At 47.6% G+C, this 12,562-nt stretch overlaps 2 protein-coding genes across 49 annotated transcripts in view; one reads left to right on the forward strand and one right to left on the reverse strand.

Annotated features, from left to right (window-relative positions):
• Positions 1 to 2,562, forward strand: part of GALNT11 (polypeptide N-acetylgalactosaminyltransferase 11) — a 54,743-nt gene extending 52,181 nt beyond the window's left edge. For all 5 annotated transcript variants that reach the window (XM_075082338.1, XM_075082336.1, XM_075082337.1 and 2 more), the window contains one exon: positions 1,748 to 2,562. In XM_075082338.1, coding sequence (XP_074938439.1) covers positions 1,748 to 1,879 — 132 coding nt within the window. In that variant the 3' untranslated portion in view covers positions 1,880 to 2,562. The remainder of the gene's footprint in view (positions 1 to 1,747) is intronic.
• Positions 2,563 to 6,334: 3,772 nt separating this feature from the next.
• KMT2C (lysine methyltransferase 2C) overlaps positions 6,335 to 12,562 on the reverse strand; it is a 201,816-nt gene continuing 195,588 nt past the window's right edge. For 41 of the 44 annotated variants that reach the window (XM_075082303.1, XM_075082304.1, XM_075082333.1 and 38 more), the window contains 7 exons: positions 11,624 to 11,760; positions 11,309 to 11,451; positions 10,877 to 11,045; positions 9,866 to 9,982; positions 9,154 to 9,227; positions 8,640 to 8,748; positions 6,335 to 8,381 (listed from right to left, as the gene is read on the reverse strand). In XM_075082303.1, coding sequence (XP_074938404.1) covers positions 8,289 to 8,381; positions 8,640 to 8,748; positions 9,154 to 9,227; positions 9,866 to 9,982; positions 10,877 to 11,045; positions 11,309 to 11,451; positions 11,624 to 11,760 — 842 coding nt within the window. In that variant the 3' untranslated portion in view covers positions 6,335 to 8,288. The remainder of the gene's footprint in view (positions 8,382 to 8,639; positions 8,749 to 9,153; positions 9,228 to 9,865; positions 9,983 to 10,876; positions 11,046 to 11,308; positions 11,452 to 11,623; positions 11,761 to 12,562) is intronic. The other 3 variants (XM_075082297.1, XM_075082295.1, XM_075082335.1) reach the window with 2 other exon arrangements.

The following is a 12,562-nucleotide window of genomic DNA, read 5'->3' on the forward strand; positions in this document are numbered from 1 at the left end:
CCTATAACAGCATCTTGTTAGTTTAATGGCTTTGAGTCCAGAGTGGCTGATTTCACAAAACTGAGCCAGTGCTGTGCATACACGTGAAATTTGGCTCCTGGGTATTAACTCAGAGGCTGCCCCTTCCTCACGTGCCCTCCACACAGCGGAGAGTCTGTAGTACAACCATCGCTGAACAAAGAGGAGGGCACTGCCAGAACTGCCTGTTGCACTTCAGCGACAGCTCTGCATAAACTGTCTTGGGTTCGTACTGTGCTGCTGGTTGGCAGCACGAGTTCCTAAACATAGTCAAATAATGAGGGCTGTCGCAGTCCAGGCTGGTTTGGAGATGCAGAGGCAGATAGTGCCTGAGCCAGGGGTGTGCATGCCTGGCACTTGCACTGGCAGTGCCACGGCCACAGCTGCGAACGGTGGTGGGAGTAGTGAGCTGAAAAATTCTGCTGCTGCTAAGAGATTATTCAGGGTTCTTCAGCTTGAGTTAGCAGGCAAAGATTTTCCTAGACTGGGAGAACAGACAACAGAATGGCCATTGAGAGTCAGTGCACGTAACTGTCACTGGGGGTGGGGGGAGGAATCTGGGCTTCGTGTGTGAAACGTGGGCTCGGAGCTGGCCATTGGCACTGGGGTGTGGGAGGTGGGTCTGTAACAGTGTCTCCCTGGTGCTCATCAAGGATCAACATCGAAAGAAAGTAAATCAAATATTAGGGTTGTTTAGGAAAGGAATAGGGACCAGAGCAGAGCAATGTCATCGCACCATCGTACTGCACGAGCTGGTCGCCTCCTGTCAGGAAGACTAAATTAGGGCTGGGGGAGGATCAGAGATGGGTGGCAGAACAAATCGAAGGTGTGGGGCACCTTTCGCATGAGGAATTTGTGAGCAGGCTGGGACTCTTTAGGTGAGAGAAGCGAAGACTTGTGAGAGGGTGGGGAAGTCCGTTAGGTGTGTGTCCTTGGTACAGAGAAGAGCCAGCCATACCCTGGGGTTGGGGGGTATTACGGAGAAGTGTTGTGTATTCTTGCCGTGTTCTGCTTCCCTGGACGTCTGCTTATGGCCATAAGCAGTGACACAGAGCCCAGTGCAGCTGTTCTTAAGTGTCTGCTCCCTCCATGCAGGAGAGCAGGAGGTCGCTGCCCCTGGGAGCTGCTGGGGCTGTGCAGAGAGCCCTTTCCAGGCAGAAGAGGGGCCCCAAAAGCAGCAGTAACAAGCTGTTACTGGGGGGAGGTGACAGGGTTCTCGGGGTGGTGGGGAAGGAGAAGAAGAACCTGTTTCCTTCTCACAGTTGACACGGGTCTGGCCCGGCCGTGGTTGCTGGGAGCCACCATGCACAGGAGACCTGTCCCCCAGTGTTGCAGCTCCCCAGCATGTGGGTGCTGAGGGCTGTGGCGTTGCTGGGGCTCAGCCAGATACAGAGCAGGGGCCCGGCTGTGCTGCGCTGCAGCAGCCTTGTGGGCTCCCTCTGCTGTGGGCTGGGGAATGGTTTTGATCATCCCTCCGCCTCATTAAAAGATTGTGGTACAAAAAAAATAACTGGGTCCTTGTACGGGCGTGAGAGCCTTGGTTTGGAGGCCTGAGCGTGGTGGTGGGGTGTGCTGTCGTTTGGCTTTTAAATGCCGCGGCTGTGGGTCTGGTGTGTTGGGGGGCTGCCCAAAGGCTTCTCTGTCAGGAAGGAGCATCCCCTCAGTTTGACAGTAGAGTAGAAGGGAAGCATTAATAAATAAACCCCATCTGTCTTTCTCTCTCCTCTAGAAAAACAACCGCCTCTACCAGGTCTCCGTGGGGCAGTGCATGAAGGTGGTAGACCCGCTTAGCCACAAAGGGTACGTGACCATGGCCATCTGTGACGGGTCCCTTCCTCAGCAGTGGCATTTTGAGAGCTGAGACAGCGAGGGTGCGGCTGAGAAGTGTCAAGCCAAGACCCGACTCCCCTTCAGCCATGATTTTAAGTCATTCTGGAGGGCTTTGCGAGGAGCCCTTGGCTGCTCCACCTGGCACAGCCGTTACAGGGACCCTTTAGAAACACACTGCTATGAAGAGCTGTGTGCGGAGGAAGCTCCAGGTGGTCGCAGGTCCCTGCTCAGGCGCAGCAGCAACAGCAGCAGCCCTACTGCAGAGCAACGCGTAGAAGTGCAATTTATCGGCGGTTCCTTGGATTATCCTGGATTATTGAACTGTTTTTAAGTAAGAGATATTATTAGAGCAACGTAATTTAAATTGTGAGATTTTAGCTTTGTGGGTCTTTTAAATGACAATGACAGCAAGGAGTCCTCTTCAAGTATTTCATGTGCAGTATCTCATTAATTTACATTTTTAGTATGGTTTTACTGGCCAAACTATTTTACTTTTTCTGGAAAATCTTTTTATTCCCTTTTTTCTTCTGAAAATTGTCATTTTAATATTTAAATTTAGCTCTTTTAATTTACAATTTTAGGACATTTCCTGTAGTTTAAATTCTTAGCTGTCATTCGTCACCTCATATTTAAAACAAAGTAACTATTGCAAAGTTTATTTTGATGACTCATGACAGTAGCTGCATTTAAAATAAAGTCTCATTTTTATATTAATCTGTACGGCCTTCCTCTTTGTAGCTCTTGGACCCGAAAGCACCAACTAAGAGACTGATGCAAACTAATATTCACATAATTTGGGTCTTCCCTTGTTTTCTCTCCCTTTTCTTCGCAGCCGGCTCTTTCTCCCTCTCTCACGTCTCGGAAGGTTTGACAGACAATTTCTTTCTTTGTTTTCTTCCATTTCTGTTTCTTTTCCCAAGTTCTTTCATTTCACTGTTTACCTTTCTTTGACTTCCTGCCTCGGCCCCAGATGCGTCTTCAGTGCGTGGAAGCTGCTGCAGAAGAGAAAAGCTGTTCTTACCCGGCCTATTTTTTCTTAGCCACGTTGGCCTTGTTTATCACGCCACAGCGACCTGCCTCCCCGGGGAAGCACGCAGCCCGGACGTCGGCAGCGCCAGGACAGCCTTGCCCTTTCGCTTGGGCAGCAGGAACATTTTCCAATTGCACAAGTACTCCGGCATCCAGTTATTGACATTCGGGCAGTGTGAGGCAAATAATGATAATGCTGGAGTAATTATAGACCCACGTCTTCCCGCAGAGAGGAGGGATTCGCTTGTGACAGATTGCATTTGGTCCTTGGGCCGTCTGCCAGGGCAGCCACCCTGGGGGGAGAGGCGCAAGAGGAAGAAAATGAGCAGGTAAGAGCGGTCCCTGGCTGCTGCGCAGCTTCTTGCCGCCTCCGGCAGGTGGGGAAGCAGCAAGAAAGCAGCGAGTCACGGGCAGGGAGGAACCAGGTAAGCAGGGTTTCACTGTAAACCAGAACAATAGGCTGAAGTGGAAGTTCTTCCAGATAAAGCATTACAATGGGAATAATTAAGTCAGTCAGACACCAGCCAAGTTCCTTTCCACCACCAAAAGTCTCTTAAGAACAACTCCGGCCCCCTTCAGCCGCTGCACGTCAGCTGAGGCCTGTGCTGTGCTCCTCGCGGGGTCAGGCGGCCCTTGGAGGGGCGCCCCGAGCCTTGAAGTTGGCTCCTGAATCGCTGTTGTGGGGCAGCGTGGGGCTGCCCGGCTGCTGGGGCTGGAACAGACTGACACCACGGCACCTCGCAGCCGCCTCCAGCCGAACCCTTTTGGTGGCAGCAAGGGCGGAGTAAAACCAGCCAGCACAGTGCCGCCGACAGCTCCAGCACCGGTTTGTGCTTCCTCGTGGGGACACCTGGGTGGCTGTTACATGTGGAATTAATTCCAGTCCTTGTTGGGGGTGAAAGGGCGGGCTGCAGCTTCGTTAATGCCTGTCTGATTAACCCTGTCTGCTCCCGTGAGCGAATGTGGAGCAGCCGCAGGTGCTGCTACAGCTGCTGCCAGCTGTGTGCAGGGCTTTCCTGTAGGCTATGAGATTTGTTTTGGCTGTGCGGTAGCCTTGCTTTTGCCCTTTTTCTTTGTGGCCTTTATGTTGTCTTTTTAAAAAATAATAGAAAAGTCAAACCCAAACAAATCCTCCAGCAGGCAAAGCAGAAGCTTGCTTTATTTACAGTCTGAGTGTTGCTGCAGAGAATTTTTGACCTTTTGCTCCCGATGAGGAAGTGTGGAGGCTGCTGTCACGAACAGCTCCCAAGTCATGTGGTCTTCTGGCCTGCCATAGTAGACAAGAACATGGAATTGATGAACCACTGAGTTGAGGCTGGGTTGGTCCTTAATATAAAGAAGATAAATGTTCAACCTCACTCTTATATAAATAATTCACCTTTTTTTTTTTAAAAAAAACCAACAAACTGGCGGTACCCACGCTGGCAGAGCTCGTGGGGCTGAGCCGAGCCCTCCCGCGCAGCCCAGGCCATGCTGCCGCCGCGCCCCCCCCGCTGCCAGGCCCCAGGCCCTGGTGTCGGTTTCCAGGAGCAGAGGGAGGCAGCGGCGTTTTGGATGGTATCAGGCGTTTCTGCAGCGAACGGTTCTTGGCCACAGCGTGTACGTTCAGTGCTGCAGCCGCACAGCGGGTCATCGCACGCAGAATTTGGACAAGGGAGGGTTTTAGATCTTTTCTGCAAACACCCGGCCTGGAATCAGTTGCCTGTTCCCAGCCCTGGGCCCTGCACGGGCTGCCCGGGAGAAGGTAGAAATTCAGTTTTCTACCTATATTTGGTTGAGTGCTCACAGCTGGCCCTTGGGAATTTTGGCTGAATAGGAAGAGCAGAAGCCTTATCCCAAGTTAGGAGCTGGTGCAGCGCTCGGTTTGCCATTGTCATACTGAGACATTTATTATTTATAAAGTAACTGCGCCTGGGACTACTTTTTAAGCCGCGCTTTCAAGTATTTCCTTCCTGATGCCACACAGCGTTGGTAGTGACCGTGGCTGAGCCTGAGGCTAAGCGTGGCTTTGCTTCGTGGCTCGTTCCTTTCAGGTTTCCGAGGCCGGGCAGCCCCGCACCCACCCCGGCATGCGCCGGGGCTGAGGGGCCGAGTGCGGCGCTGGGCCATGCCCCGCCAGCCCTGCTTGGCCGCCCAACACCCGGCCAGGAGCTCGGCACCCCTCGGCTCACCCCGACCGCTGACGCCAGGCGCGTGCAGGCCCTGCGCTGCCGCCGCCTCCCTCTTCCTGCAGCCAAACGCGTGATGTAAATAATGAACACTGGAGACCGGCTGTGGCCTGGATGGGACCCTCTGCTGCAAAAAATCATAGAACGGTTTGTGTTGGAAGGGACCTTTAGAGGCCATCTAGTCCAACCCCCCTGCAGCGAGCAGGGACATCCCCAACTAGATCAGGCTGCTCAAAGCCCTGTCCAGCCTGATGTTAAATGTTTCCAGGGATGGGGCATCGCCCCCCCTCTTGGGGCAACCTGGGCCAGGGTTTCACCACCCTCATTGTAAAAAATTTCTTCCTTATATCCAGTCTAAAACTACCTTCGTGTAGTTTAAAACCATCACCCCTTGCCCTGTCACAACAGGCCTTGTTAAAAAGCGCGGAACCCTTTTTTTCAGGCCTGACCCAGTACTGAGAGCCTGACAGCCCCACCTCTGGGGTCTGGCAGTGGCGCTGCAGCAGTGGTGTGGTTTAACCCCACACAGCCACGTGCTCATCCCGGATGGGGAGAATCAGAAAAGTGAGCCAGATGCATGGGCTCAGCAAAAGACAGTTTAACAGGCAAAGCAAAAGCCACGCACACAAGCAAAGCAAAACAAGGCATTCACTCCCTACTGCCCATGGGCAGGCGGGTGCTCAGCCATCCCCAGGAAAGCAGGGCTCCATCACGCGTAACGGTTACTTGGGAAGACAAACGCCATCACTGTGAATGTCCCCCCCTTCCTCCTTCTTCCCCCAGCTTTATATGCTGAGCATGATGTCATGTGGTGTGGGCCATCCCTTGGGTCAGTTGGGGGTCACTGTCCCAGTCATGTCCCCTCCCAGCTCCTTGTGCCCCCCCCAGCCTCCTCTCTGGTGGGGGGAGGGGCAGAAAAGGCCTGACTCCATTTAAGCCCTGCTCAGCGATAACAGGAGCAGCCCTGGGTTATCAACACTGCTTTGGCCACAAATCCCAATCCCAGCCCCTGCGCAGAAACTCAATTCTGCCCCAGCAGAACCAGCACGAGCAGGACAGAGCATTTCCTCTTTTCTGAGCACCTTTTGCAGATTTTCTGGGGGAAACACGAGTGCAGGGAAGGGGCCCTGGCGGATGCTCGAGGCAGGGCACCACAGGCTGCCCGGTGGGGGGGGGGGGGGGGGGGCAGGGAAGGCAAATGCCCCCCGTGGCTGGAAGCAGACGCTGAAATCCTGAAAGAATGAGAAACCAGACACCCCGAATGAAAACAAGAGGGTTTCATTTATAGATGTAAAATATTTTTATTTGTAAATGCTGATCTTCTAAATCTGTTTCCACAAATTCCAAAACCCATAACACTCTGTATACTTCAAAAAATTCTTTTTTTTGTGTCATTTTTGTGTTTTTTTCTTTTTTTGCCAACATTAGATACTATTATACAGAACAGAGAAAAAAAAACTGTAGGACAAATACTGGTAGGATGTTGGAATATTGTACAAGAGAAGAAAAATATTCAAGAAACAATTTCATACAGCTATTTATCAAGAGAAAAATATATACAATTGATTTATTCTGTAAGATAAAAATACATCATGCCATATACATTACAAGTTCAGAACTGTATTACTGAATATACCAACAGTTTACAGTCCACTTTAATTGTGCACACAAAAAAAAAAAACTTCATTTTTTTTTTTTAATATTTAGCCTGTGAAGTGTCAGTACCAGAATTTTTAAGTACAAAATAAAAAGCTAACCTGGTTCAAAATGCTGATTAAATTTCTACAAGCAAACACAAAACAGTGTTTATTTTTTTAAAAGAAATGTAAACAAAAACAATCCATACAAACACATCTTTAAATTACATTTTCCAAACCCCTATTGCCAGAGTCCTGCAGCCGCAAGCACGTTACATCTAATTTTTTTTTTCCTCTTTTTCCTTTTAAGAAGGCTATCGTATCAGACTTAAGCTCCAACTACATGATTCTACGCTGTTTACATGATTTAATGTAGGCTGAACGGTCACCTAATCTTGACTACTTTTGCTGAAGAAAGAAAGAAAACAAACCCACGTCCAGCCTCTATTTTGGGTGGTTTTAGCAGTTATTCACAGTTATCACAAATCGTAAGCACAAAAAACCTGACTTAAGAAATAGGGATGCGACAATATAATACAAATAAAATTAATCTAAATTACCCAAACATCTACAAAAGTCAGAGTTGTCATATACATGCCCTCACCGGGCTTAAGGTTTACTTAAAAAAAATCCTAAGGAGACCACAGTTGAGCCTGCTTTAAACATAAAAAACCCCTCTCTTTAAACTGAGATTTTGGTTATTCCGGCAGGGTAATCGCGCGTCCGTTAATCCACGAGATCATATTGTAACATCCCTATTGACATTTTGTAATAAGCACCCGAACTGCTGCAGAGTCTGGTAGCATTTGGTCAATAACTATTTTTATACTGTATTTTTCTTTTTTCTCAAAATATTTACACTTTTGTACAAAGTAACAGAGTTTGTTAGTTCTGCAGGTAACAGCAGCAGCTTGGCTTTCTTCTAACTTTCTTTTTAAAAATAGCTTCATTCACTTATTCAATAATAAATACAAAAAGGTTCTCTTATTTTACAGAAATCAAAAACTACAATAAACTGACTCATGGAATCAAGTATTTAAACGTATTTTAGTGCAAGTTATTTTTTCCCTTAGCTCTATCCCTAAGGAAGTCGTTTCAGTACATTCCTTGTTCAGTGGTGTCTACTTTTATTTAAAATTTTTCTTTAATTAGAGGGCCTGCCCCTTTATCAAATAAGGCTGTGGCCAGCACTTTGGACTTCTCCCTTTCGCTGGTGATTTCAGTCTTACATTCATATAAGCCCACCTGCACGCCCGCAGGTCAGCCATCGGTTCTTTGCCCAAGTTAAACAGTTTCTCCTTAGTGAGCTCAAAAACAAAAGTGCTGGACCATTCTGTTAATTCAGTTTAACCTCCACATGTCTGGAAAGTTAGCTTCGGATTTTGCCGGCTTGCTTCTGGTGCTTGTTTGGTTTCTTTTTTTTCTTTTTTTTTTCTTTTTTTTTTTCTTTTTAAATACTCGAGTAGAAATCTGTACTTCCAGAAGTGATCTTTTTTTTTTTTTTTTTCCCCCCTTCAAAAAGGCAACAATTTTCCGTCGACAAAATCAAACGCGAATCACTTCTTCCTAGGGACAAGCAACCCTCAAAGACAGCAAGGAATGCATTCTAGTTCATCCACTTTCGGCAGTTTACAGCTCCACAGTGACATGGAATCTTGTGCTGGTCATCTTCAAAATCAAACTTATAGTCGTAGCAAAGCTGGAAGGAGAGGGAGGAGAATGGTTATGGAACGACGGGGATTTACCACGGCTCTCCTCGTACCTACGGGTTAAACAGCGAAACAGGCTGGAGGTGGTGCTGTCGGGGGGGCACTGGCAAGACTTCAAAGGGAAGAGGGGAAGGGGAACGTCCCCCCCAGCACGAACATGGGGCGCTGCCGGCCGTAGAAATGGCGGTAACATCTAGGAACGAACGCAAGCAGCAGGAGGGAAGTCAGAGCAAAGGAGACCGCCCTACCTCCTCCCCTTTCTGGATTCTCCTGCTGGAGCTAATGATAATTTTGTGTCCTCGCTCAAAAGTTACCACCTCAGCCACACAGTTCGGTGCACACGAATGGTTGATGTACCTACGGAAACAGAGTAACAGGTAACCTTTTAAGAAAACGCATCCCCTGAGGCAAATCTGAACCAAACCTTGGAATGACCTTAGCTTCAGGGCGCACTGACTTTCCAGATACAATTACATTGCTCTACTTTTTCCTTTACCTAGAAAATCTCAAAAAAAAATCAAGCGTTAAAAAAAAAAAAGTCCATTCTTTCTCCATAGCTGCCATGAAATGTAACCAAAGATGAGCAAAGCTAATGAGAAAGAAGACACTATTTCAGTGGAATAGTCCGAAGACTCAACGTACCGGCTCAGAAAATAAAACCACTGGGAAACCCACAAACGTGGGTCCCTCACAAACATCCCCCGGCCAAGGAACGTGGATCTGACCCCAGAGGAGGTCAGAGATCTCGCCAGAGCCACCCACCTTGCGGGACCGCCCGTCAGCGTAGCATCGATGACGTGGTCATTGTCGATGCGGAACATGTACACGCCGCGGTTCTGGAAAACAGAATTGGAAAATAAGACTCATGGAGATTTACGTGATTGTCATTGACCAAAACCGAAGCAGCACCACGGGTTACCTCCGGGCGTCCTTCTGCGCTCAGGATCAGGCATCGCCCGCTGCGCACGAGGGAAAGTGCAAGTCACTACTGCCCGGCCCGCGCAGGTTTGTGAGGGAATGGGTGGGTCAGAAACAGAAACCTCTGGCGAATTAGTGTTTCCCTAATAGCTTCTGCACTGCCTTTCACCTAGGATCTCGAGGCGCTTCAGAAATACGTACTAACTGTTACAACACCGCTGAGTTACGCAGAGGAAGTTGCTTTAAATTTAAATTTCTCAGTAAAAACTGAGGTCCTGACGTCCCTGTCAGAGCGCTTGCTCCGTCCTCTGGGACATCACCAGGTGTCACCTGACTGGCCAGGGCACTGTGAGATTTATTAGATGTTTAAATACTCTGACCCTTTGGTAAGAAACACTGTAGACTCCTCTGGTTCTATCTTTAGGCTACTGCACTTATAGCACAGCAGCAACCAGAATTCAGGGGCCCTGAATTCATCGGATAGAAGAACAGCCTTTTTTTGTGGTATGAACGTTGGGAAGGGGAAGGGGAAAGAGTGAGCGAACACCATCCCTACCTGAGATTCATAAAGCTTCTCTTTCCTGTTTGCCACCTCATTCCGGATAATAGTTCCGATATATTCAATGACCATAGTGTGCTTTTCAATGTCTCTAGCAGCATATAAGCCCAGGCCCTACAAGAAAACACGTTGCGATTTAGAATTCTGCAGTAGGTTTGCACTGACACCGCGTTCCTCACCGTGCCCCAAACCCTTCCTGCAGAAAACCACGTGAGAAGCAAACTGCCCAGGAAGAACGGAGCGGCACAGATGAGCGACTGATGCTGTAACAGCCCAGATGCAGAACCGGCTTCACGTTACATTTTTAAGATGCAAGAAAACATTCTTGGCGTCTGTCTATGCGAGAAAGCTGCTCTTACACCTCTGACACCTGCCTGCGTGATGATTATAAATTCACTGAAAAATAAAGCGGGCCGTACTAGAACGAATAAACCTGACAGGAACACAACGGCACAGTTAGGTCCGACCTAAAATAAACAACTGTGTTCATACATGGCAAGATTAGTTACAAAGCTTGTCTGTGGCACAAACCACCACTAGAATGACATAAACCAACAAATTTCTTATTATTATGAACACAAACAAGTATTGAACTCTTCGTGCCAGTCTCACACCACTTTACTCAGCTTGGTCCCAGCACGTCGTGCTTCCGCTCTATTTGCATTTTTATTTAGTTTTACTAAGTTTTTGAGAAATACACAAAAAAAACCCCCAACCCCAAAACCTGAAAGAAACTTTTCGTCCTAGATGACTGTAACAAATTAATTTTTAAGATATTTGCAATAATTAGAAATAAATCTTGCTTAAGATAAATGTATGGAGGTGATTTGCCACATAAAAATTGCCAGTTTGGGGATGAGACTTGAAGGAATTTTGCAGTAGCTCTGGTTTCTATTTTTTAATATACATTTTATATAATATTTATATATGAAACTTATGTATCCAATAGATATGAATAGAAGTATAAGTAAATGTTTTGAATATCCATTTCCTAAGATGAGAACTGACCTGAATACGAGAGCGAGCTAGATACACATTTGACTTCCATTCGGTTTTCATTTTGCGGTACTGAGAGGACTTGGAATGGACGAACTGCTTACTGTAAGGCGCGTTCAGCTCTCCCGTAACTGTGCTCTGAAATGACTTCGATGTGCTGGTGCTATTCAAGGTGTGAGGCCTGTAGGAATTGGGCATATAACAGGAAAGAATACAAGAAAAACTGAAGATTTCTCTGAAAACAGCCACAAAACCCATCCAAAATTCTTTTAGACATACAGACACTGAAAGCCAGCTAGCATAGACACAAAGCGATCCCTTTGATTTGGGCATGCACATACACAGCCAAAGACGACAGGGTTTGTAAGCAGCAGACGAAAGCACAAATAACCCTAAGCAGCCTATAAACCCTGGGCTGTACTATGTGAAATTAAAACAAAATACCTTAACACAAACCTCTTGACATGGGTACTCATTTTAGGCTCGGCACGGGCGCAGCCCGTGGGGTTGATGGCAAGAGGGAGTTCCATTAAGGGGTTTCGGCCATAGCGGAAAGTGTAGTTCTCACAGGCCTCAACCCCTGGCAGCTGCAAAAAAAAAAAACACAGAGAAAAAGAAAAAAAAAAAAATCCAAGTAATTATACATTAATTGCCTGTAATGAAAAATGTACTTTTTCACACTTCTTCCTGTTCCCCTTGTCATGCGGATATCCAGCAATTCGGGGTAATCCAGCAAGAACCGGGACGGTGGAGACTCACCGATTCGGCAATCCTGGCCACCGCGGAGACTGTCAAACCAAAGAGGTCTTCACCCTTCAAATAGCCGGGAAACAGCTGCAGCATTTCAGATTCTTTTCTAACAGAAGCAACGGGCTCCAAGATTTTATCCCACACACCTACACAACCATACGGGAAAGAATTACGGTGATCAAAAAAAGAAAAGCCTAGCGTACGTCCTGGTTTTCAAACAAACGCCTGAGGGTATCAGGCACCAGAAACCAATACTGGAAAAGCATTTTGTCGGCGGCTGCACACACGTACAGGGCAGCATTTAAAAAGTGAAGCAGAGAATCATATTGCCCTCAAATGCCAAACACGCACGACCTTTCTCCTGTACCCTCGATTCTAGGGAATCAAAGCTTTTAGCATTTACAGCATGGAAACTTTTAGTCCTCTGACAATAATAACGCACAGACATTCTCCTGAGAAAACATGCACAAAGTAGACTTTTAAAAAATAAACTATATATTCTATTTCCATTGATTGATTACAGTCAGCTCGCAGCTGTACGTGGGCAATTCTCCCGGCAGTGGTTTGGCCAGGCAGAGCAGGGCTCAGCGTATCGGGGGAGCATGAAAGGGTTAAGGCCCAGGGCGCTACAGGCTGCTGCACGCTCGCCTGCCGCGCTCCTCAGACCTGCCCCGGTCTAACGCGTCATTCCTCGCCCCACCAGAGGCAACGCTGCCTGCCTCGAGAAGGACGTGGTCAACTCAACTGCCTTTTTATTGCCCGCTAACTTCAGCACAGCTGATCTGAAGATAATTGAGTAGCGATAACATATTTAAACAAAGTCACTTTCCATGTAGGGAAACCTATTCTGACATTCCTACTGTTTTACTTCATACTCAATCGTGGGACTCAATACTTCAACACACAATCGCGGGTCTCCTCTGTGACCTTGTGACAAGTCGTCTCATT

The sequence above is a fragment of the Phalacrocorax aristotelis genome, chromosome 2 (genome assembly GCF_949628215.1).
Source record: "Phalacrocorax aristotelis chromosome 2, bGulAri2.1, whole genome shotgun sequence".
NCBI classification, from domain to species: Eukaryota; Metazoa; Chordata; class Aves; order Suliformes; family Phalacrocoracidae; genus Phalacrocorax; species Phalacrocorax aristotelis.